A 24,386-nucleotide genomic window follows, 5' to 3' on the forward strand; every position below is an offset into this window, starting at 1 on the left:
TAAATTCGATAGTATTTCTTGACATTATAAATATTACGATAACAAATTATAACGTTACAAAATGTTATGATAACAAATCGTTAATCACGTACGAGATAATAATAAGACAGATAGGAAAAATGTTCCATTTTTATTATCTGTGTAAAAATGTTTTCATTATCTTTATCAAAACTTTTAGCATTACAATGTTAAATAAAATCATTAAAAATCATTAAAAGTCGTTAGCATTAAAAATTAAATAAAATGATAAAATCTTAAAATAACTTTCGAAGAAGAAGTTAAATTTAAAAAACTAAAAATTTCTCGGCTTTAAAATTGTTATATTAATTCGTTAAATCTTAAATATTCGTTAAATCCGTACGTACTTCTCTAGCAAATCTTATACAAAAAATCTTTGGTTTTTATTCCAGCTCAAAGGGTGAGGGAGCTTCGTTTTCGCCCGTGGGATGACTTCCGCAAAGAGACACTTTGGATCCATGGCTCTGGTGCCGCCATTTTGTTGAGGAAGAATTTATAAAAAATTTTTTATACCTCAATATATAGAGAAGAAATATGATTAAACAGATTTTTATTTATATTTATTATATTCCTGAAAGAAATCACCGAAGATTGGCTTTTTTGGGTCTCTAGAGTGTTTTTAGAACTTTGATATAGAAATTTATTTCTACGAATCCTTGGACAGCTGCAAAGAATATGATTACCGTTAAAGCATGAATGCATCATGGTTATCTACGTGCAGGAGTTTAGGCTAACATACTTATACGCGGAGAGAATATTCTCTTAAAATTTACCCTGAAAATCATGTAATCGTGAGACAACATAGCGTTTTGAAGAGTTTTATATAAATTTTTGACAATTTTACCATGCATCTTACTAAAATGTGTGGTAAAATTTCCGAAAACTCTCATAAAATTCTTGGAAATGCCATGTTGTCCCACGATTACATGATTTTCAGAATAAGTTTTAAGAGAAAATTCTCTCCGTGTACATATAGTAACGTTAAAACTTGTAATATTGAAAATTAAACTTTAAATATTAAATATAAAAAAAATTTGAAGTCAAATTATTTAAAACTCATAATCTTTCTCATAAGCCTTAATTATGTCGTGACGTTGAATAATAACAAATATTTTATACATATGTATAATGTCAGATTTTAATAATATATATTTATAACTATAATAATAACAAACATTTTTAGAAGCTGTTGATATAATTTGATTGGTCATGTTATTTGAATTAATAAATATTATAGTTGACAATATAAGTAACTGTACATGTTTAAAAAAACAACTTATAAAAATGAATTTAAACGTATTTTCAGAAAATCTTGAAAATATTTTTAAATGTATTTTGATGAAGTTTTATAAACATTTTCTTTAATGTTCTTGAGACGTCTTTAGAAACGCGTAATGTAAGTATATGAATAAAAAATATTTTAATACGTTATAAATAACAAAAGTTGAAAGTTTATCTTCTTTTAGAAGGATTAATTTTACTTTACACGAGTGATAAATGATATTTATAACAGAAGTGTGTAATTTGTGAAAGAACGTTTTATATGCACGTCCGGTTGCTTGCATATGGTTGACTCGTATAATATCTTTGTAAAAAATGTATCGCCAAGGAAGAATGCAACGAACCCTTGAAACTAGTATTTCTCTCTTTTGTTGTTTTGTTCGAGGATTCCTGCATAGTGTATAAAGCTGGACGAGAGCACATCGTCGCAGAACGATAGCCACGTCTGGTACCTCACTTTGCTGAGTTAACATCTTCAGTATTTTAAGATTAAACTTCGTAAAGGTAAGCAAAATACTAAAAATATTCCAATGTTGTGAAGGCTCTCCAAAAAGAAATTGTATGGAACGCGGGAAAAGTGCCAATGTGTGAGCCACAAATGAACGGAAGACGGTTCTCACAAATTTAAAAATAACTTCTGTCTTTAATATAAACGTTTCGACCTTTCGGGTCTTCTTCAGTATAACTCGTTAAATTATGGTTCAAGAATCATTCTTCTATCATGGTCTCATTTTTCTCTAAATGTTCCCGGACATAAAGAGGACTGGAGACACGTCGACAGAGATGAATCCGTTATAAAGGTTTTAACACGACTGTTAGAGAAAAATGAGACCATGATAGAAGAATGATTCTTGAACCATAATTTAACGAGTTATACTGAAGAAGACCCGAAACAGGGTCGAAACGTTTATATTAAAGACAGAAGTTATTTCTAGATTTGTGAGAACCGTCTTCCGTTCATTTGTGGCTCACACACATTGGCACTTTTCCCGTTCCATACAATTTCAAAATACTAAAGTTATAAATATTCAGAATTTAAAACATAGATTAAGCATTATACATATATTCAAATCATTATTCAAATTTTTAAGTTGTGCCGTTTGACTTTTAATGAGCTGAGAGATTGTTGTGCAATTTAATTCAATTTCGAAATTTCTGTAATAGAAAGTCGATGCAAATTACTTGCAACGCGTAGCATCATTAGGTAATATAAAAACACCATTTAATTTAAATAGAAAAATTTATATTTTTTTATATGTTCCGCAACTACACAATAAAATAAACAAAAACATATGTATTTAAAACATTTAGTAGAATGTAGAGGAATGTTTTCCATAGTGGAAATAATATTAAAAAAGATGATCAGCCAGCCAAATTTTCCTTTATTAAAATCGATAAATGTTAGAAAATAGATTAATTTTTGCACGCTAAAAGTTCTAATTATTTAATTTAACATATTTGTGTAATCACAAATAATGTAAAACTAATTAAGTATTTCTTCTAATCCCGAATATAATAAAACTCACTTTATTTATAATCTAGAAAACTGATAAACCGTATATTCAATTATTAGCAAATTTAAACCATGCTTGTAATGACGACAAACTTTAATATATTTTTGCAAAAATATGAATAATTTTCTATTTTAATAAATTGTTTAATTTAATTCGTATTTTGTATAGTATTTAGTATAAAAGCTTAGAAAAGGAATAATATTTAGTAAATATAAATTGTAAGGGAATAGCAAAATATTTTCAGTGCAATATTACGTGTGTTGAAATGCTGTACTGTAGATACGATTCTATAACCGACTGAGAATTGTTCTGCTGTTAACCGCGCGATGTAATATTAGGTAATCTGCGGCTCAACCCGCGTTTTCTCTCTTATATCGTTGACGCACGAGAAGAACGCAGAAGAACTGGTCCAAATATCGATGTAAAGGGAAAGAACTTTGCGCGATATCTCCCACTCGAATACAACACATACAGTCCTCCTCCCCGATAGTTTCACCGATGAAATTACGTAAAATATCTACCAAAATTTCACGACTCGGAAGCAGTTCGCTAACCCTTCTCTCAGATGTATCGCAAACAGTGAAAGTGCGTGGTACGCGCTCCTCGTCCGCGTAATACTATACAAGTGAATCGCCGTCCCCAACGTTCCTGAGTATCGATACATATCAAGGTGTTTTCTTTTGCTTGCTTCAGATTTATCGAACGGACGAAGAAAGAAAGAGAAAACAAAGAGAGATGCAGCTAAGTGCTTTGTTGCTTGCGCTACTGTTGTGTGCTTCAGTTACTGGTGATTTCGGTAAGTAACTCCTGGTGACTTGAACGACCACATGTGCGATAAACTCCGACGCCGGTATAATTTCAATGCTCGGTCAGTACCGATACTGTCTCGGTATAAGGAAAACGCAGCAATCACAACAAGGCCAACAGATTCTTACCCAGTGAGAAATGATTCGTTGAAGTGATACCGATTCGACATCAATTTGACGATGCCGATGTCGATTCGACATCGTTTTGGCATCGATCAACGAGTCATTGCTCGCTGGGTAACAGTCAGACAAATTCACCAAATGTTTGATGCGATACTTACGTGAAAAAATTTCTCTTTAAAATTCTTTTGATTGTCAAAAATAGCATAAGCACTTACATCGCGTATCAAGTTAAGAATTACGTGATCGAGCATTTTTTAAAAAAGAGTATTGTGACAGTATTTTTTAAAGTAAAATGTGGGAAATTGTAAAGAAATGATCCAAATCATGTCTTTCAATAGAAATGGACATACCATTCGTTTGTATATTACATAATGTAATATCCTATTTTGTAATAAAATGCAAAGCATGGGAGTGAGATGTTCTCAAGGAATGCATAATGCTATCAAAACCGGAATACCTTGAAGTGAAAGTTATATTATGTGCGATTACGTGTGTGCACTCAATGTTAATTCGTATATGTATATTATTATTCAATGTTAAAATATATTCCTATAGTAATCTGTAAACATTATACATATTCGCTAATTTCGTTCAGTTATTATAAATAGATATTACAAATCTTGAATAGATATAAATAGATGTTACAAATCTTGAATTTTGTACAATTTTCTACTTTGTTTCAATCAGAGTAAAATGTATGAAAAAATATATTAATTTCAATTAATTGTAATTAAATGTTACACATTTATCTGCTCAATTTTTTTCACAATGTATATTTAGGATGGATCAATTATACATATGTATATTGCTAAATTGCTATCAATTATATGTTTTAGATGACAACTTTAAAAATTGTCATCCCAACGTATCAGGTTTTGATGTCTGCGTGCGAGAGGGATTAAATGCGATTCAGCCTTATTTCAAAACTGGTTTACCGAATTACAATGTGCTCCCGTTTGATCCCTTCTTTGCCAAAGAGATAACGGCCACAAGAGGGATACCGAATTTTGGCTTTACTTTAATTCTTCGAAATGTCACTGAGACCGGATGGTCTAATAGTAAAGTGACAAAATTCGTTTCTGATTTGAATAATTACAAGGTACATGCACTGTTCGTCGATGTAATTATAGATTAGATACAAGGTAAACGTAATATGTAATTATATGCCATCGGAGAATCCGTTACTTACATATTATATATTTTTAGCAATTTAATATGTAGGTCTTATACCACATACGTTGCATTAGAGATGAAAATCGTATACTAAAAATTAATGGCATATTATTTTCTTTATTTGATATTTAATTTTTATTATGGAAAATGTAAATGGAAGCAGCAATATGGGTGACGAAATCACTAAACGAAACATTGCATCAATTAGGTTGTGTACACGCAAAGTTTCCCAGAGAAAATGCTGACGGGTAATTACGAATTTAAAGGCACATGCTTCAGCTCTACTATAACGAATAGAGGAAAATTCACGCTTATTTTGTGTAAGTGCTATTAACAAACTTGTATTCTATTTAAATTTATTATAAATCTGGTGCACAATGTAAAAAAAATACAATTTTCTCCTATTAATATAAGAGAAATATAAAATATAGTTGCAGTAAAAAAAGAACAAAAATATTAAGAACGTTTAGCCTTTGTAGCTTTACAATTTTTTCTCATTGTAGATGATCTCATGCAAACAACCACCGTGACCAAAGTGCCAGGACATAAATTACGGGCTCATATAGACGTACAGACCATCAGTAATTTGAAGCTTCACGTGACAAATCTTCTGTTTGGAAAGAGATTCTTTGAGAATATTCTTGATAAAATAATTAATTACACATGGCAGCCAGGTTTTGTGCTGACGAGAGGTCTGATTAACGAACTCGTTTCGACCGCTTTCACAGAGATCTTCGACAACGCCTTTCGTAATTTTCCCTTTGGGCAAATTTTTAAATCAAAAGAGCCCATAAACTAAATTAATTTGAGGTATGGTGCGATTAAATCGATAAAAGTAAATCAATCTTTCAATTACGAAATAATGTGTTATTAAGTGAGTAGATAATGTATCTGCCGTTTTGTAAGCAATCTGTCTATAAAACCGTTACGGGAGACCGAAATTTATCCGGAGTAAATTTCGCGCAACTCTTGTTACGTTTACAATATTTACATAATCATATGATATTCATTATATATGAATTGTGTATGAATTAGCACGTAAGAGAAACATATGTGTGGCATACTACAATAAGTATAAATATATGTTTGTCCATTTGTACAGTCTGCGCACTTTTGTATTATTACATTATTGCTGAAGAATTTGTCGTCATCTTTTATTTAATCTGAATTAATATATATCTTAATAATTTATCATTATGTTTTTTTTTGTATGCCGTCATGAATTCTTACACTTTCTACCGAGTGCTATAAAAAAAGGTAAGCGTTTTAATAGCAGAATAGAGTGGTGTTTTGCTCTCAATAGCTGCTTGCCTTGAACGCGTGGAAAAACATCCTCAAACAACATTGGACCGAAGGACTTTGATTCGTATTAATCATTATTATAGTCAATGCTAGTTTTAATGAACAGGCGAGTTAAATTCACATCGGCCGAAATAATTTTCGTGTCCTCCAACTACGTTTATTTTCACAAATGCAAACCTTCTTTTAAAGCCAAAGTGACGTTCATTAAAGGAAAATGCAGAATACATGTATGCATGTTGCATATTCACGAATAAACGGACTAACTGCGATACAGTGAATCTTAATCTAGGTAAATATGATTTTTTCTTGACATAAGTCTAAAAGATTTGCACGTTTCTTAAAGAAATATTGGAATAATGTTTGCGCCTTGTGGCGTGAGCTTGTGCTCGTGCGTATCTGAACAGTCTTTTTCTCTTCTTGGCTTGTGCCGAGTGATTTCTATTTATGCAATACTTAATTGGGTAATATTTAACGAATTTGCCTTTTCTTTTTGTGAGCATCCATTAATTAGTCCGAGAAGGAAATCAACAAGGGCAAAACAGAGTGAGAATAAAAAAGGAAGTACGATTATGGCGCGCTCTCTTTCAGGGACGCATGAATAATGGACGCCGCCGGCAAGGGTATAAACAAATAAATCGCAAGAAATTAAATAAATTAAAGAGACAAAGTGTAACGCGTACAAATAATTTTAATTTCAAGAAGTTGCACGAATTAAAATATTGTTAAATTTTTAAATATCATATTGCGTGTAATAAATTTATGAAGGTTTAATAAAACTTGCATACAATAACTCATATATGAAAATTATGTTAGTCAATAAAAAAAATAATAGACTGCAAATGTTTGTGTGCAAATTTGCTGCATCGTTTTTATTGTTATTTGAATAAAATGAATAGGATTTTATAAATTAAATTCTTCAAAGCTTTATGAAACCTCGTAAAACTAGCAAATAAAAATATCACGTTTACAATTGCTACAAGTGTCGTTTTCTGGGGTTAAAGTGTAAACTCAGCCTTTTCATTTCGTTTTTTCCTCACGTTTGAAGGCAGGAAGTACGACCGGCGAGTAGTGACGATCTTCCGTCGACATATGCGTGAGCAAGTCGGAAACGTGACTTAAAACGAATGTGAACAAGACGATTAACGGTGCTTAACATTCTCTTACTCCTCTTTCGACTGTCCTATGACGTCCACTGTGACGTCTGTCAAACGCCTTTCTTTCTCCCGTCTTACTCGTCACTCATTTTTATGCGATTATCAATACGGCAGTCGAGACATCTCAGATTTAACTGTTATCATTTTATCATACTTTCAAGTGCAGATTATGCGTTCACATACTTAAATTGCGCAATTTAATAGATCAATCAGTTACATCAACAGGTCGTATTCGATTTATTGCGAACATTTTACCAATACGCGATGTACTTGATTCGCCTAATTATCCGATTTGCTTATTATCTGCGGAGAAAATCGCTTTTTCTGTACCTTTTCCAATCATTAAACGCGTACCACTTTAAAATTACTAGATAAAAGAAGAAAGTTATAAACAAACGTCGGCAATTATTGGGAAAGTAAGCGCATAAATTAATCAATGGTCTCTTCGTCTCCTTCATTGGCTCCTGGGCTGCTCATTAGAGCAGCCTTACAGTGCACATAGATTATTGCGGTTAATTTAAAATTAACGTTGGTAAAAGTCATGAAGAACCTTTCATGAATTTTGCGCCGTTTCCTTCATCTTTTTGCATCTAAGAAAGTTGATTGGCGAAATCTATATAATGACAATGGCATGATTTCGTTTGTCGTCCCACGCTGTTTAAAAAACGACTTAATTAAAATTTATCTATATGAAAAATATAAATCTGACTCCAGATCAATTGAATTGCAAATCCAGATGTCCAGATATAATTAACAAAATTATAAGAAATGTATATCATTGAAAAAGGACATTATATTTTTTCTGTAATAATTTGTTTTGCATCTGTACATTTTATACAGCTTCGAAGGACAAAGAGTGCACGCCGAGTTGATGTCCCGTTTAAGGTTCGATACTTTTCTTTTTCTTCGTCCTCAGTGTCGGCATAGCGGGGGCAATGTCAAGGTGGCCTATAAGACCTGGCGCATCTCTGCCCGTTGATCATTTCTCGTCGAGAAACCTGATCGTTTCACGTAGTGCGTCGATAGGTAATATCAGTTGATTGTAACGAAGAAAGGAAAGAAAATATTAGCAAGCTACCAAAGATGAGGAACGCTCTACTATTGTGTTGTGTGTCGCTGCTGATTGGTGCCCAGGCTACTGGAAAATACAGGGGCCTAGAATTTTTAGAGCCCTGCTCAAGGAGCGATTCGAAATTGGAAGCCTGCCTTGCCAGAACGGCCAATACTCTTGTCGAACGCTTCCGTTACGGTAAGGATGTCAAGGATTGAAAACAATTTACATATATCGCGCCTTCGAAGTTTTTATTTCTCACGTAGTTCTTTGGTAAAACTCTATGAGACGAAGACACATGTTGTTATTGTAACCTAAATATCCTCCGATTTGTCATTCAAGTTTTTAATGATGATATATTCCATATGTTAGAAGACCTTATTTAATTTAAATATAAAAAAGAAATTTGAAATATTAAAGCTATATGATGAAATTAAAATCTTTTTAATTGTTGACTTTTCAACAATATTTAAAATAATAAAGTAAAACAACAAATTGAACGTATCAAGTGTATTTAGTTGTTATTTTTTTTAATAATAATCTAATATCAAAAAGAATAAGAAAGTTTTATACATATATATAAACACAAATGTTATTAAATCGAAATAAAATTGATAAAAAGACCAATCATCGTGTATGTACTTTGTAATATTTTCCTCTTTTTTATTAATTTTATTTCGGTTTAATAACATTTGTGTTGATTGTAATTATGGCTGGTATGTCTTGAAGCACCTTAGAAGAGCTGAAGTACAGTTCAGTCTACCGGTTCTTGCCATACCGAGTGAAGCCTCAGATGATAGGAATTTGCGGTTGATCGAACTATATTACCTGAGCATTTCTCTGTTAATTTCTTCACTTCTATGTTTTTCTTTAGCTTACACTGTCAGAAATATTAATAATTTTTGCAAACTCTATTGTTATATGTTTTTAAATATAGCTAAAAAGTCAAATAAATTAAATAAATAACCTTTCTATTACTTGAAATAACCACGCTGGAGAAATTGATATAATTAATAGTTTTGATTAATAGCTTTGCCATTAAGTGAGAAGAAAATGATACATTTTTACTTATTTAGAGAAATCGTGCTGTTTGAAATTTTATGAGCGTATGACAAGCATTTCTCAATTTTTATTAATTAAAAAGCGGAATGTATGTTATTCTTCTAATACGTTATTCTTTTAATTGTAATAAATATACATCTAATCTAGCTACAATTAAAACATCTGTAGTAAAAGCAAAGAAAATAAATAATTAAAATTATTAATTCTTATGATATTATTGTTTTATGAAAAAGTACATTTGAGTAATATATCATGTATCATAATTGGTATATTCTCGCTTTATGTCCTGAAAAAGCAATTTTTAACATACTGCAATGGTATGCTTTTTGGGATAAATGTAACATAATAATACATATGATTTGTGTAAATAAACGGAAAGTTGAAAGTCTGGGACGAACCGGTTCCGTAACCACGTGGTTTTGTTAACGATCAGTACATTATAACGGTGTATTCGAATGGTCACCCAGTGTCCTACATTCCACTCGTATTGTACGATATTGCTCGGGTACACCTGGAGCCAATAGCTTTCTTCAAACATGCTAGCGGATGAAAAGTTACCGAAGTCATTTTTGGAAGCAATAAACTTCTCAAATATGGATTACAAAGAAGTAATTATAATTTAAGTATCAAACAAATTCTTGAAGAATGAAACATTCCAAAGATAATCACGCGATATTTATTGCACTGAGGGAATTTATGTCATTTGTGGTGAAGTCACATATTACGACGTTCTAATTACACTGCGATTGCAGGCTTACCGCAACTGGGTTATCCAGAAGTGGAGCCAATTATTCTCGACGAGTTGCATATCGCACTCGGAGGCGGCCCGAACGGTTACAGGGCGCAATTCAAGAATATCACCGCGAGAGGAGTCTCTGCTCTGCGAATAACTGGTCTTAGGACTAGAATGACTGACGATGAGGTGCAACTGCAACTGGCCTTCAGCATTCCGAGAATTAGAGCGGCCGCCAAATACCGGTCTAGTGGAACTTTGATCTTGGTGCAAGCAAGTGGAGCCGGAGATTATTGGGGTGAATACGGTAAGTCCGCTAAAAATATATAATTAATTAGCTACACTGATAGAAAAAAATGGTTGTCTCACTATAATTTATAGTCATTTTAGGAGCCAACCAAATTTTTCTAATTCTTCCAACTACGTAAGTTATGGTTGACCTAACAATGTATAGTTCTCATAGACACAATATTGATCCATGCAACTTATGATATGGTTGTCATAAACCAAAACAAGCTTTTAATTTGGTAAGGTGTACTATAAATATTGCAATAACAACCACAAGTAAAATTTCGAATAACTATATGTAATAGCAATAATCGTATTTATATTGCAAGTAATATTCCCCGTTTTTTATTACATATACATTGCGTTCACTATGTTCGTTGATTACATCACTTTGCACTCATAAAGAATAGTACAAGTAAGAATTTTTCAAAGGAAAGATAAGTAATCTTCTACGAATGCATAAGCTTATCCGTATTTATAACCCTATGCGGTTTTCTTCTTACGAGAAAGTCTTATACCGGATAGAAATGTAGTTAAATTTATTATTATTGTGATTGTATTCACTATATAAAAATAATTAAATAACTTACTATTCATTACCTGGATAGTTTAACAGAGTAATAGTTAAAAGCTTATATTCTATAATAAATTTTTTAAATAGTTGGCATTACTGTGTCTATATAGTTGCCATTACTAATGTTATAGTAATAATTACTATAAAAATAATATTCCTGACTATAATTATTTTACTATGCAATTATAGTTTCAAATACTAGATATTTTTCTATCAGTGTATAAATAATTAGTTACTCCGCGAGCGTAATCTATTGCATTAGCGTACTAATCGTCCTAAGATATTATTGCTCCCGTAAGAAAGAAGAAAGCACCACAAGAAGCATATAATGTTTTCCAATGAATCTTCGATCAAGTGAAATGGCACTGGTGCAAGTATGTCGTGACAGCAGTAACTTTCACTTTGCGCAGTGTATATTTATTGTCAACAAACATCACTCGCCGTGATAAATGCCATATGTAACGTCAAATAATTGTATTCCAAAATAACAATAGGTTGCGATGTGGGCAATTTTCAATACGTACTGAAAGCAATGTTTTATTTCAAACGCGCAATTATTTAAGAATGTTATTACATAAAGTATCAATATGTAATGAATGATTAGAAGTTAATGAGAATTACATTCTAAGATCCCATGTAAAAAATATAGAAATTTTTTATAAATTACAGATTCTTTAAATGCTGCTTACAGTTTTGTGTCTAATGCTGTACTGAACTGATTTATATATGGAAATCCCTGCTATGTTAATCATAGCATTAAGTCCTTTATAAATGGCAATGTGATTTATTCTAACACATACACACACATGTTGTAAAAGAAATATTCTTCAGAGAGAAATCACAAAGGATACCGCAACATTCTCTTTTGAATAAGTCACTGTTATTTGCGCCTTCTTAAGGTTAACACGATGTACGATTTTCATATCTTCTACAACGATTGTATTCTGAGCCAGAGAATATTTATTTAAATATCTTTACAATACTTTCGTAATAGTGAGAAGAAAATCTTGTAATATTAATATTATATTTAAAAAATGTTTATTGATAATTAATCCACACCCACACAGTGAATGTATCGCAAAGCATAAGATATGATGGGGATAGTATATTAGACTACTCTTGGTATATTCTATGAAAGTACAGACTGTTTAAATGATATCATTGTTGTTAGCGCAGTATACAAACATCTATTTACAACACATTTATGTAGTAAAACAGTTACTACAGCTAACTTACAAAGTATATTAAAAATTAATTTTCAAAATAATTTAAACAACTTATTAATGGCGGCCACTCTCCAAGATTAAACCAAAGTATGCAAAATTAAATCAAAGTATGCCGTTAGCACGGACGTCGTATTATAATTTTTTTTAACGCGAAACTAGTATCCTTTCTTTCATCTGTCACGATTTTACTCAAATTTTTTCGTTTTCTTTTTCCAGATAGTGTCAAGGCTAAGCTCTTCATCAGAGCAAGACCATTTTTGTATGAAGGCCGTCTTTACCTCAGATTGCAGCAATTAAAAATGGACTTCAGCGTAGGAAATATCAGAATGGGAGTCGAAAACGTGCGCGACACTAATAGTATACTGCGTAAGTTCTAATTTCTGTTTATAATAACTTTCAGATTGTTTCTTGGGTTAGTATGCAATTAAAAAGAATAAAAATCTCTATAATCCTAACAGTGCAATAATATTATGACGACACGAAATAATATAACAATATTGTATGACTGCAAATAACAATATATATGTATTTAAATATATCTCTGACTAAATAGAAGTTTATTATAAAATTGAATCAAAAGATTGAAAGATCAATACGAGCTAAACGTAATAAACATCAGAAAATTGATATGTAGGATATTCTTCATTAACGTGTTTAAGAAATCTTGAATCTCATATTTATAAAAGAATTTTTTATAAATCTTGAATCATATTCTAATATTACTTTTGTTTCAGTGGCGGCGCTCAACCTTTTCATCAATACCAACAGCCAGGAATTATTGAAGGAAATGAAACCAGATCTGAGGAGGAAGTTGGTACAGGTGATGACGACTTTCGTGGAGAACCTTTTTGCTCAGGTGCCGTATGACGCCTGGATTAAAGATTAAACAATCGGATGACAATTGTCGAGAGCAAAACCCAATCGTTTGCGTCATTAGTGCACTTTTAAACTGCGACGCAAGACTTAGCGCAAGAAGAAAACATTATTATCTTGCACAGTCACCTCTGAGTCACAATGAAAATCCCGAATAACAAAAATGTCTGATTATTTTCAATCAGCATTTACAAACAAGAAGAGCTTTCATGAAAAGGTTTTCACGCAATGATCGATTGTCTTTTCATTCTCGCATGTGAATTGCCTGAATGGCAATGTGCAACTGCAGAGATTAAATAATTATGCTGCATATACAGGGTACTTCGTAACTCAAAATTCGAGCGAAAATTCTGTGAAAATACTACATTTTGTTATTTCCCTTGTAAATTATTGTATGAAGCATGATTGTGGAAATATTCGTAGAAAAAATTTAAGAAATTTGGATCTTAAAATTACAAATCTCAATAACAAATATAATTATATACACACACGTATACGTATAATTTAGAATGAATATCAATCATAAATAGCGTGTAAGATGTTCAAGTTATCGGGATGTACTTTCATTAGCGTCATACGTGGAGAATTTAATTAAGAATTAAATAATGACGACTTGCTACAAAAATATATATAATTATAAAAAGCAAGTTCTGTAAGTTCTGTACACAATTATATGTATATATAGATGAGGATATATAATATCCATTCTCTTTTTCTAGTATACATTAAATAAGATAGTGTTGTTTATTTATGAAAATAATTGTTAAATTAGCCCATTGTTTTATATGCTCGATTTTCGTGTATATCTTCGATGCGCTTAAATTTAGAATAAATTGTACGCGTCTAATTTCATTAAGTCTTTATACTCCTCTATTACACTGCCAAATTATATTTTGTAACGTTGTAAATAGATATCAATCAATACATAAATTATGCATTCGCATGGAAATGTTCACAGAATTCACATTTCTTTGTAGCGAAGTCTTTACAGTCCGCCGTAACTTGAGCTAGAAATAAATATTAGACAAATAAAAATACAATTTAGTAATACGTTTTCCTGAAAGTTTTATTTTGTGCGAAAGCGCATTTAAATTCCATACGTATGGCTGTTAAATGTCACGCACTTACACGTGGAATAATGAATATCGGTTAGGAGGTTAAGGAATCTTCGGACTAACAGAATAAATGGAAAATAAATCAAATTTGAAACAAAATTATCGATTATACTGTGCACGCGAATCACATATCAAAAAGCCAGTCTATGTTTCAAATAAGTAAATATCGAATAACCTGTTTCGGTAAACAAGCAAAAGTAACGATGATGTTTATAATTTAGAGATATCAGAATTTACACCTTCTACATAATCGTAGGTATATACTTTTTTATGTACAAATTATAATTGTGTCATATATTTGATACCTCTAGCAAATATATCGGTGCCATTATTTATTGTATCTAAAGTTAATGCTATATTTTTGCAATATTTATTTTGTGCAATAATAATTGCTATTAAATGTCAGTTAATTTGAGATTTGACAAATGAGAAAATAATAGCAACGAAGTAATGACAGTGACATACAAGACAACTATATATATTACAATACTACAATACTACAATCAATTAGCCTTGTTAAATCTTTTTTTTTCTAGGAATTCTGATAAATAGATACACTATCCTTATGATGAGCAATAAATATAAATATAAATAGTAAGTCTAGTTATTACTAATAATTCATTTCTTCTGTAAAAAGTTACATGCTTAGACTTGATGTCAAAGATCGTGTTCTAATTAGATTTATAATATCATGTAGTTTTTATTTCACGAAGTGCGATTAAAAACACATTATTATATAATATAATTCACATAAAATTATTTCTTTCATACAAAATATTAGTATATTTTAAAATAATTGAACATTACGTCATCTTACACCTACGCAACTATATACACCACATTAACTGTATAATCTGTTTTCTCACGTATTTCAGCAGTTTTTTTATTTTTTAATCAGTGAAGCTATATATTGAATCAATATAAAAAAATTGGTGTGACCTTTGTGTGACCTTCAAATAATTCTTCAAGGTCAAACCAATGGTACCATCTTATGTCCCTCTCGAAACCATACAACTTTTGTCTGAAACATTTTTGTCTGCTGGGCTCAGTTTTCGAGATATTTTACTGTCCAAGTTAAAATAGGACACCCTGTATATTAAATATTGTTCAAGTGGTGAATGTTCATGATAGACGCGCGACGTGGATAAGAAGGCACATGGACAATAACTCGATAATTTAGAAACTCAAGTAATATATATTCAAATAAATTTTAAATAAATTAAATTATTATAGCGATATAATAATGAATTTATGCGAATTTTTCTAGTGTTGATACGATACTTAATTGATTTACTTAATTGATCATTTTTTAAGATTTAATTACGCGATTTTAACAAATATGTAATCTACATGTTATAGTATTTTAAAATTATAATTTAGAAGTAATTACCTATTTCTCAATATATTGTATATATAAATTAGTACTTTTTATTTAAAATATTTTTAGTGTTCGTCGGAGAAATTCGTCACTCGCACGAATAAATTTCGAAACTTCGAAGCTTCGAATTTAACTTCGAACTTCGAAGTTTCGAAGATTCGAAGCTTCGAAGATTTCGAAGTTAACTTCGAACTTCGAAGCTTCGAATTACTTTGAAGCTTCGAATCTTCGAATATCGAAGCCTTCGAAGGAAATCACTAGCCCTTTATTGATCATAATAATCTTTGCAAAGTGAGCGAGAATCGCTAATTTTATTCCGATTTTAATATGCAGTAAGTAGTGCATTAATATTCCATAAAACGTATGTCCACAGTAGATATGATTATTATATTTGCATTCTCTCACAGGAAACCGATCATCACGGGTATCTTGGCGCGCGAGGTCGAAGCCACCTTGCTTACCGCTAATATATACACTTCTATGCTAACAATATGTCTCCTCTATTATCAAAGTAAACTCTCAATACCAGTGATTGCGTTTGTTCTGACATGAGGTTTCCGTACCTAAATTTAATTTGCTATGCTGAAATTATTAGGTCACTGGAAGCAGCCAATTACGATCATGCTTCGTGCATGCGTTTTCTAATATAATTGATAGCTGTTACTAGAAATAATAATATAACAAAAAGTTCTCGTTTCAGACAGTGTTTTATTGCTCGGCTTAAATTGTAAAAGAAATTACAAGAGAGGTCTAAATTATGTGATGTCACTCTACTTACGAGATAAAATTTATCCGTAGAGATATTGAGTTTTCAACTGATTTTTACATTACGACGTACATTGAAATTGCGAAGACATTTGTCTGACAGTCAAATAAAAATGAAAAATATTATGTTACACGAGGAAGAAAAAAATCTAACTTATGTAGAAAACAACAATTACTTTATTAAAAATATTTTTTAATTAATTTTAAAATATTTTAATAAAATATTTAATTACACGTTACGGTCACGGCTATATTTTATCTAACTTCTTAAAATAAAATAAGCAACTAAAATATTTTTTTAAATAATAATTATTATAAAGTTTATACAAATAAGGTTAATTAAGAATAAGGCCTCTTAACTCTCTCTGCCTCTTTTGTTCTTTTTTCTCTAACTTGCTTCTATGAATAATACTTTTCGTTAACGCAAATATGTTTAACAAATTCTTGAGCTACAGTGCATTTGAATGTGTTTTACTAATTGATAGCTGAAGTAATAAGTACAGTCTGTCAACGTCTGGTACACGTTTAGTTAGCTAGCATGACAAGTATTATATCACGACTTTGATAACTTAAGTGGCTTCTTTGAGCTAATGGATGCACATTAATTATGACGTTTTAACTATTCCTAGTTAGCTTCATTATTTATTTGCAATGATTCTATATCATATTACTTTATTTTCTGTTATTACTATAACGTGTGTGTAAACTTTGAAAACGTGTGCTTTTTACATGTCTATTTCCATTGATTCGTAAAACTCATCACGCATTCTTCACTATGTTTCTCTGGTACGCATACATAATCGCATTAATGGTCAAACAGCAATGCCCGTGTTTGCCCGTGTTGTCAGTACATATATTCTATAATATATGAGAACATCTTGAAGCATTTGCATCTTTTATTTTTTATTTTTTAATCACATTGTTATCGAGTGGTACGTGCGACGATACAATGAATACAACAATTAACCAGCGTGATTACTTTTCAACAGAAATATATTTTACAATTTTTGCGCACAGCACAAAAAATCTAACGGTTACACGAAACGGTTATGCCGCTGTGATACAAGAGAAGCAGTAGAACAGATAAAAATAAATAAAGATCGGCGGTTACCGAAACTGTAGTGAGACGAGAAATAGCACCTCCCCCCCCCCCCCATACAGTCGCAAATAATAAGATTTACAGGATTGTACCGTTGCATTTGTACCGACACACTTAAAAATATTTTTTATAGAATGAGGTGAATTTAACCAAACCGCGAGTAATTTCAAATAATCATATTTCTTTCACGGTACAATTGTTAAAAAATAATTTAATTTACATCGATAAGATATGCTTGTACTTTAAATTACAAAAAATGCAAATGTCAAGATATATGCGAAAATTTATTAAGCATTTAAATAAAATTAGTATCCGTATCTAATTATCGCTGTTTAAGAATCAACTTATTACACGATTATAAAAAATTTTGGACAATGGAATTAAAAAGTTCCTTATTTTTCCTAACGATTTATAGAGTATTAGGCTCAGTGAGAAAAGGTGAATTTAATCCTTAAATTTCTGTGTCATTAAGAATAAATTTTTAAAACAAGAAATATCAAAATTATTTTTATTTGCTGTGGAAATGCTATAAGATTTATTGTAATAAGAGGAGGCCCAATGATCTCTATTCTGTCCGCAATCGCGTATTCTAAAATGCGCAAAGCGTTCTGTTTGATGCGCAACACACCTTTGTATGATTTTCATCGAATGGATGATTACGAAATCATTGTTTGCTACAGGATTACTTAATTTCCAAATTTATTTATCATGACAAAAGCTGTGAAATTATATTGACTTGCTATTTTTAGCAACATATTACTAGCAATTTATAAAAAATATGGATTATTATGATCGTTTTTTAAAACTCTGGTATTTGAAGCGCGTAAAGTATTCGCTCAAAAAACAAAAGGTCAATATAAAATTCTGGCGATACGTAAATCGATTTCACAGTAAACCTTCGAAAAAGAGCTATAAATAAAATTGAATAAAATTCTTGTGTAAAATTACAAATTTATTCAATAAACGTGAATTCTTTACTAAAAGAAAGAGATTAAGCATTCCGATTGTTGATCTGTGAATTCTCAAATTATAATCAAGATGTAAGAAGAAAGCGATTATTCATCTACTCAACGATTTTCACGTAGAACTTTTTCTGATATCTTTATTAGATTCATTCAACCTTGACATTTCCTTTTCAGTTTCCCCGTAGAAATTTATGAAATATAAAGCCGAGGCAATATCCGCGGTACCGTTCCGTAAAAAGCGTATGTTAGACCTACCTGAATAATTCATATGTGTCCGCGATAAAATCATCCGTCTACACCTGTTTATTCTCCAAATTAACATGTGCACATTTTTTTCTCGCGGATACGCAATATATTATGTACTTAACAATAATGATTTTCATTTTGTTTGCGACGTGTCGCATTTGGAGAGGGAGAAATGGTCACTGTTATAAGACGTTCGGAGTGCCATCCGGATCATACACTTCCAGCCCGACCATTCGCGGACCACCTGTCTCCGTGGGGTCCTCGGTCCAGCAACCCCGTCGTCGAATCTCCCAGGCATCCACAGCCGGAAAATACTTTCGTTGAGCTTCTTGCTTGCTTATTTTCCATTTCTGTGAAAAATGACGTCAGCGAAGGCGACATTTGTTACGATCCTGTTGGCTGTGACAATGAACGACGTAATAGCTGCCCGAGAAATACGTAAGTAAAATAGCACAGATAGTAAGTCAATATTTTTGTTTCTAGCGCCGGCTATTCCTGTCAAGTGCTAATAAACTAAAATGTTAATAGAATAAAACTTTTTCGGAGATGGTTTCATACGGCTTGTTCAATTATATTTACTTTTTTTGTAAGCGTATGCTGATTTGCTAGTGCGTTATTTCACTATTATATACACATGCTATTAAACAGCTAAATCCTAAAAGTGATTGATTTGATACCTGTGATTCGCACCACAATTAAAATTTCTTAGTACATGTGCACTTTAAAAGGTACTCGTGTCTGTGATTTAAGCTACCATCAGCATTAACATCACGTCAGACGATCTGTAATTTCTGTCAAGTTTATCGCAGAAGAATGTGGCTAGATTTGGATAGAATTCTATTGAGTTCACGTACGGAATGAAAGGAAATAAGAAACATTTATAGAATTAGAATACACCCACACACACAAGTATACAAGATATACATATAAATTAAATTTTTAACTAAAGTATACACATTTGTTACAATATACGACACGTAAATGTATTGAAATTAAAAAAAATTTAACATAAATTATAGAACTTCTACAATGGCTTTTAGAGACTTTATACAACCTATAATTTATTTAACGAAGTATAATTTGTTAATTAAATTTTTTATTTGAATATTAAATACATAAGAAATACATTTTTCTGTATACATAGATATGCATGTGTTACATTCTTAAGCGCGTACCGCGAAAAATTTGAGGTACATACGTGTTAAAATAAAAAGTATACGTAATTACGAGGTACATAAAAACCCACCAAAATAGGAGGGAAGATAGTATCTCGAAATTAGGAGTCTTATTTTGAGCAGAAACATGTCACAGAAACATGTCTTGTTGGTGGATGCCCACAATATAGACATAAAACGGAAGATCGATCCACATTATGTAATTTGCTAATGTACTCTGTACACATTCACAGTTTAATTCTTGGCACTGGCCACGAAAAATGCCTCGAATATCTATATCACGAAACGTGTCCGTAATGTATGTAATGCGCACGTCGCGTCGTGTCTTTAACCGACGCGATTACGCAAATGTGACACGACGAAGGAAGGTAATGACAAAAGCAATTTCTCGTTGGCATAGAGATGGACAGGTATTTGGAGGTACATTGTACCTCGTATTACTTTAGGAGGTGGGTACGTACGGGAACCGCTTGTACGTCCTAAAAAATGTACCGTGAATTTATAGACGGTACATCGAACGGTACCTTCAACTGATCGTCATATATTCATTATTACCTCGTATATCTTGCACCTCGTGACAATACACCGAGAAAAATATCTTCCCTCCTATTTTGGTGGATTGTTATGTACCTCATAATTACGTATACTTTTCATTTTAACGTGTACCTCGAATTTGGCGGTACTGCGCGATACCTGACTAAGAGTGTATATTAAGCACATGCTTATTTTAACATTGTATCTTCTTATATGTAATCAAAATCGAAGGTGATCAGAAAGTCTTTTATTTCTTCGTTAATAATATGTGATTTTTATAAAACATAACTTTTTATATAAGACCATATGAATCATTAAATTTAATGTATTTGGGTAAATTTCTAATCTTATTATACGTCTTTCTGAATATTGAGAAATATAAGAAAGTGTACGAATAGCAAAAATTGATTTAGGAAGATATACATACATTTTTTTATACAATTAATTTACATTACATTATACTGTAAGTGCATTCAGATTGAATAATGAATATTAAATGTATTTCAAATCGAAGGTGTAGAGTGTGTGAATGTATTATTAAGAGGGTTACGTAAAAATGATGTTACGTTTATAAATAAAATTAATACAGATTGATGCAATTATTCAAGACAGGTTATTTATACTTCCGGTATTCTTCTAATATTGTACCTGTATCGATTATCTCTGATGGGTTCCAATGTGATTGCAGCCGAGTTTTTGCATATTTGCCAGACACGCGAGCCACATTACGAGACATGCGTCAGCGAAAGCATAGAATATTTGAAGCCATATCTTAAAACAGGCGTACCGGAGTACAATATTCCGTCGTTAGAACCTCTCATACTACAAAAATTAACGTTCACTCCGACAAGCAGCATTCGAGTAGATGCATCCAATATTGAAGTGACTGGTGCCAGCAACTTTGAAATTAAGAAAGTGAAGTAAGTATAAAACAAAAAGTAATAAGTACTATCCATATTGCAGAATAGCTTGTAAAATTTTTAATGCAAGCACGCAATACCGTGATGTATCCGTGAAATGTAATTGCAACAGTAATTTTTTTACATGGACAAATAAAATTAATATTCTTTTTACAGTCATTAATCCGTCAAAGTTAACACAAAGTTAAATCTGATATTCTTAAACGATACGATTCTTTTCGCATTCTTTTTATAATCAGATATATTGGCATAATAATGCTTTGACATAATTTATCTTTCTCATTTCTTGGACGAAGAATTTACATTTGTACAAGAATAATATGATGCAAGTGATGTAATAAGATTGAAATTGCTGAAATCTTACAAAACACTTCCGATGCATGCTTATGTTTCTATTTTTGCTACAGAATAAGCACGTTGAATAGATCTCCACGCTTATGCTATACGTAACCTTGCGAGAGTATTATTCGAGTAATGACATTATTTTGCACGAAATTTTAGGCCACGAACCATTCGTAATATTAAATTGATACAACCGTGCCCTCTCTGCTTAACGATCAATCCAGTCGGACATTACATAAGATTAAAACAAGATGATTGTGCACATATGATGTTTTTGCTGTCATTGACTTATAACGTATGTTATTATTCGTTTTCAAAGCTATATAGATTACACAAAATACGGAAGAAACATGAATATCCTAAATACAAGACATTTAAAAAAGGAAAATCTCTCTAACAAATATTCTTTAAAAAAGAGAATGAATAAATATGCTGAAAATTTTTCATAGAATGTGGCTTTTAAAGCATGTTATAATATAATTACTCTGGTTACACAGTACTATAAAATAAAAATAAAATGTTACTTGCTAGATTTCATATTTCATTTTAATATATTTTACCTTCACATAAGATATCAAAACTTTATTGTAAAACATTAAATTTTTGTAACTTTATTTTAATACTTTCACTTACAAAATAATGGTATAAGCTAAATGATTCAAAGAAAACTCTTAATTACATTTAAGGAAAAGTATGCAACTTGTTATGTGCAATTGAGGAACGGACGCCGCGTCGTTTGTATTCCGCGCATAGACGGCCGTGACACGAACACTCGAAGTGCGTCGACCACAAAGTGTCGACAATAATCTCGCCTGTTCCTCAAAGCTTGTAAAAAAGAAAAATGTTATAGATGAATCATTTATAAGGGCTAAAAAACTAAACGCAAACAATAGTCGACGGTGATGTTTCTTGTTACTTTGCAACACACAACATGCGAATTAAAAAGAAACACCAGTTAAACAATATATCGAGCGCTGAGAAAGAGATAGAAAGAGAGACAAAACTTACAATGGGGCACTGTAATAATGTGAACAATAAAAAAGGGTCGACGTCGTGCATTGAAATTGTTAGTTATCGTTAATGATTTCCCACGTGTGGGAACTGTGAAGGAGAGATTTACTAATCCAATGGCAATCTATCGTGTGTCCATCAAGAAATCCATTCGTGGAATGCATGCTGCTCACATTAACGCTTTGCTATGACACCATGCGTGACATTATGTGATATCTTGGCAATAACGCTAAGAGAACTTACAAGAATATAATTTTCTAGCAATTGAGCGCAATTTATTGCTCGTAACTTTCTAATAATCGCAAGTGTTTTAAAATAATGTTTTTAATTGAAATCTTACATTACACCTGTAGGAAATTACGAGGGTAACGCATAGCATGCAGCGATACAATCGTAATAATAGTCGCAACGAACTTTGATGAAATCTATGTAAACCGTAATCTTTACATCTGTCTCAGATCGGGTGAGATTAACTGACAATGAGATATACGAAATAAAAATCCCATTGCATCACTTCGTGAGATTTCCAGGGTGCAAGTTAGTTAATAATTTACTTTGTGCAATGCAAATGCAAATTATTACTGACACGGATGTAAATACGACCTAGAAAGTTGCCACAAGCGTTCAATGAGTTCTATTTTCTTGTTCGTTCTCGTCCCTTAATGCAATTCGTTTCTTTTTTAAGACTCGACTTCAACTCCATGGTCTTCCTGGTGGATATAGCATTGCCAAATATTCAGGTTGAAGGGAAATATGAGATCGACGGTAAGATACTGTTACTTCCGATTCGCGGATCCGGTCCGATGCACGGCAACTTCTCAAATTGCATAGGTATTTATCATTGTATAAATTATATTTCATTCATTATACCACACTTCTAAATCTTCCAATTATAATCAGCAACTGGATTGTTATCTTGCAAAAATTTCAGAAATACAAAAACTGTCTAGCGTTATGAGTTTTCAATGTATTACGTATATGCGTATAAAAATGTGTACATATTATTTCAGTGGATAGCGTTTTATCAATAAATTACGATAATGTTGTCATCACTACTTGCAGTAATAATTTTACATTCGACTTATTCATCTCATAAAATCTCGGTCAACTTTCCAGGCGCATGCAAAATACGGGTTGCGAAATACGTTGACGAGAACGGCGAAGAGAAGATACGCATCACGGACCTCAGAATAAAAGTCACAGTAGGCAAGGGTACGATGAAGCTAGATAATCTGTTTGGTGGCGAAAAAGCCCTCGGAGATGTCATCAATTCAACCATCAACAGTAATTTCGATCTCTTCGTGAAAGAGTTACTGCCACTCGTAGAAAAGGCATTATCCGACGCGTTTCAGAATATCGCTGGCAATATCGTTCAACAGTTCACATTCGCCCAACTCTACCCCGGCGCTTAGATCCATATTTGTGATGCAGACGATCGGGCAGGCTGGAAAATTTATAAATTATCAATTTTTTAATTTGAAAATATATTGCAAAATAAGGACAATAGAACGAATTACAGAAATGCATTGTTACTTCTCGCTACATTGAGTGTTTTTTAAAGGTATGCACTCAATTAAGATTCGCATCGCCAGCTTGTTATACAGGGTGTCAGATTCGATATGGACAATCCCAAAGATTATAGTAGATTGGGTTAAACT

At 31.8% G+C, this 24,386-nt stretch overlaps 3 protein-coding genes across 3 annotated transcripts; all 3 read left to right on the top strand.

Annotated features, from left to right (window-relative positions):
* The first annotated feature begins 3,548 nt into the window (after positions 1-3,548).
* LOC105568714 lies at positions 3,549-5,841 on the top strand. The gene is made up of 4 exons (XM_012024583.1): positions 3,549-3,609; positions 4,579-4,841; positions 5,124-5,235; positions 5,419-5,841. The coding sequence occupies exons 1-4, from the start codon at positions 3,549-3,551 to the stop codon at positions 5,712-5,714; spliced, it is 732 nt and encodes a 243-aa protein (XP_011879973.1). The 3' UTR covers positions 5,715-5,841.
* Positions 5,842-7,302: 1,461 nt separating this feature from the next.
* On the top strand, positions 7,303-14,213 carry LOC105568597 (protein takeout-like). Its single transcript, XM_012024402.1, has 5 exons — positions 7,303-7,362; positions 8,288-8,620; positions 10,237-10,524; positions 12,522-12,671; positions 13,040-14,213. The coding sequence occupies exons 2-5, from the start codon at positions 8,455-8,457 to the stop codon at positions 13,189-13,191; spliced, it is 756 nt and encodes a 251-aa protein (XP_011879792.1). The 5' UTR covers positions 7,303-7,362; positions 8,288-8,454; the 3' UTR covers positions 13,192-14,213.
* Positions 14,214-18,782: 4,569 nt separating this feature from the next.
* Positions 18,783-24,349, top strand: LOC105568598 (protein takeout-like). The gene is made up of 4 exons (XM_012024404.1): positions 18,783-19,184; positions 21,144-21,375; positions 23,414-23,559; positions 23,845-24,349. The coding sequence occupies exons 1-4, from the start codon at positions 19,106-19,108 to the stop codon at positions 24,138-24,140; spliced, it is 753 nt and encodes a 250-aa protein (XP_011879794.1). The 5' UTR covers positions 18,783-19,105; the 3' UTR covers positions 24,141-24,349.
* Positions 24,350-24,386: the final 37 nt, after the last annotated feature.

This window comes from Vollenhovia emeryi, unplaced genomic scaffold (genome assembly GCF_000949405.1).
Source record: "Vollenhovia emeryi isolate VEMERY1.0 unplaced genomic scaffold, V.emery_V1.0 DF939128.1, whole genome shotgun sequence".
Lineage (NCBI taxonomy): Eukaryota > Metazoa > Arthropoda > Insecta > Hymenoptera > Formicidae > Vollenhovia > Vollenhovia emeryi.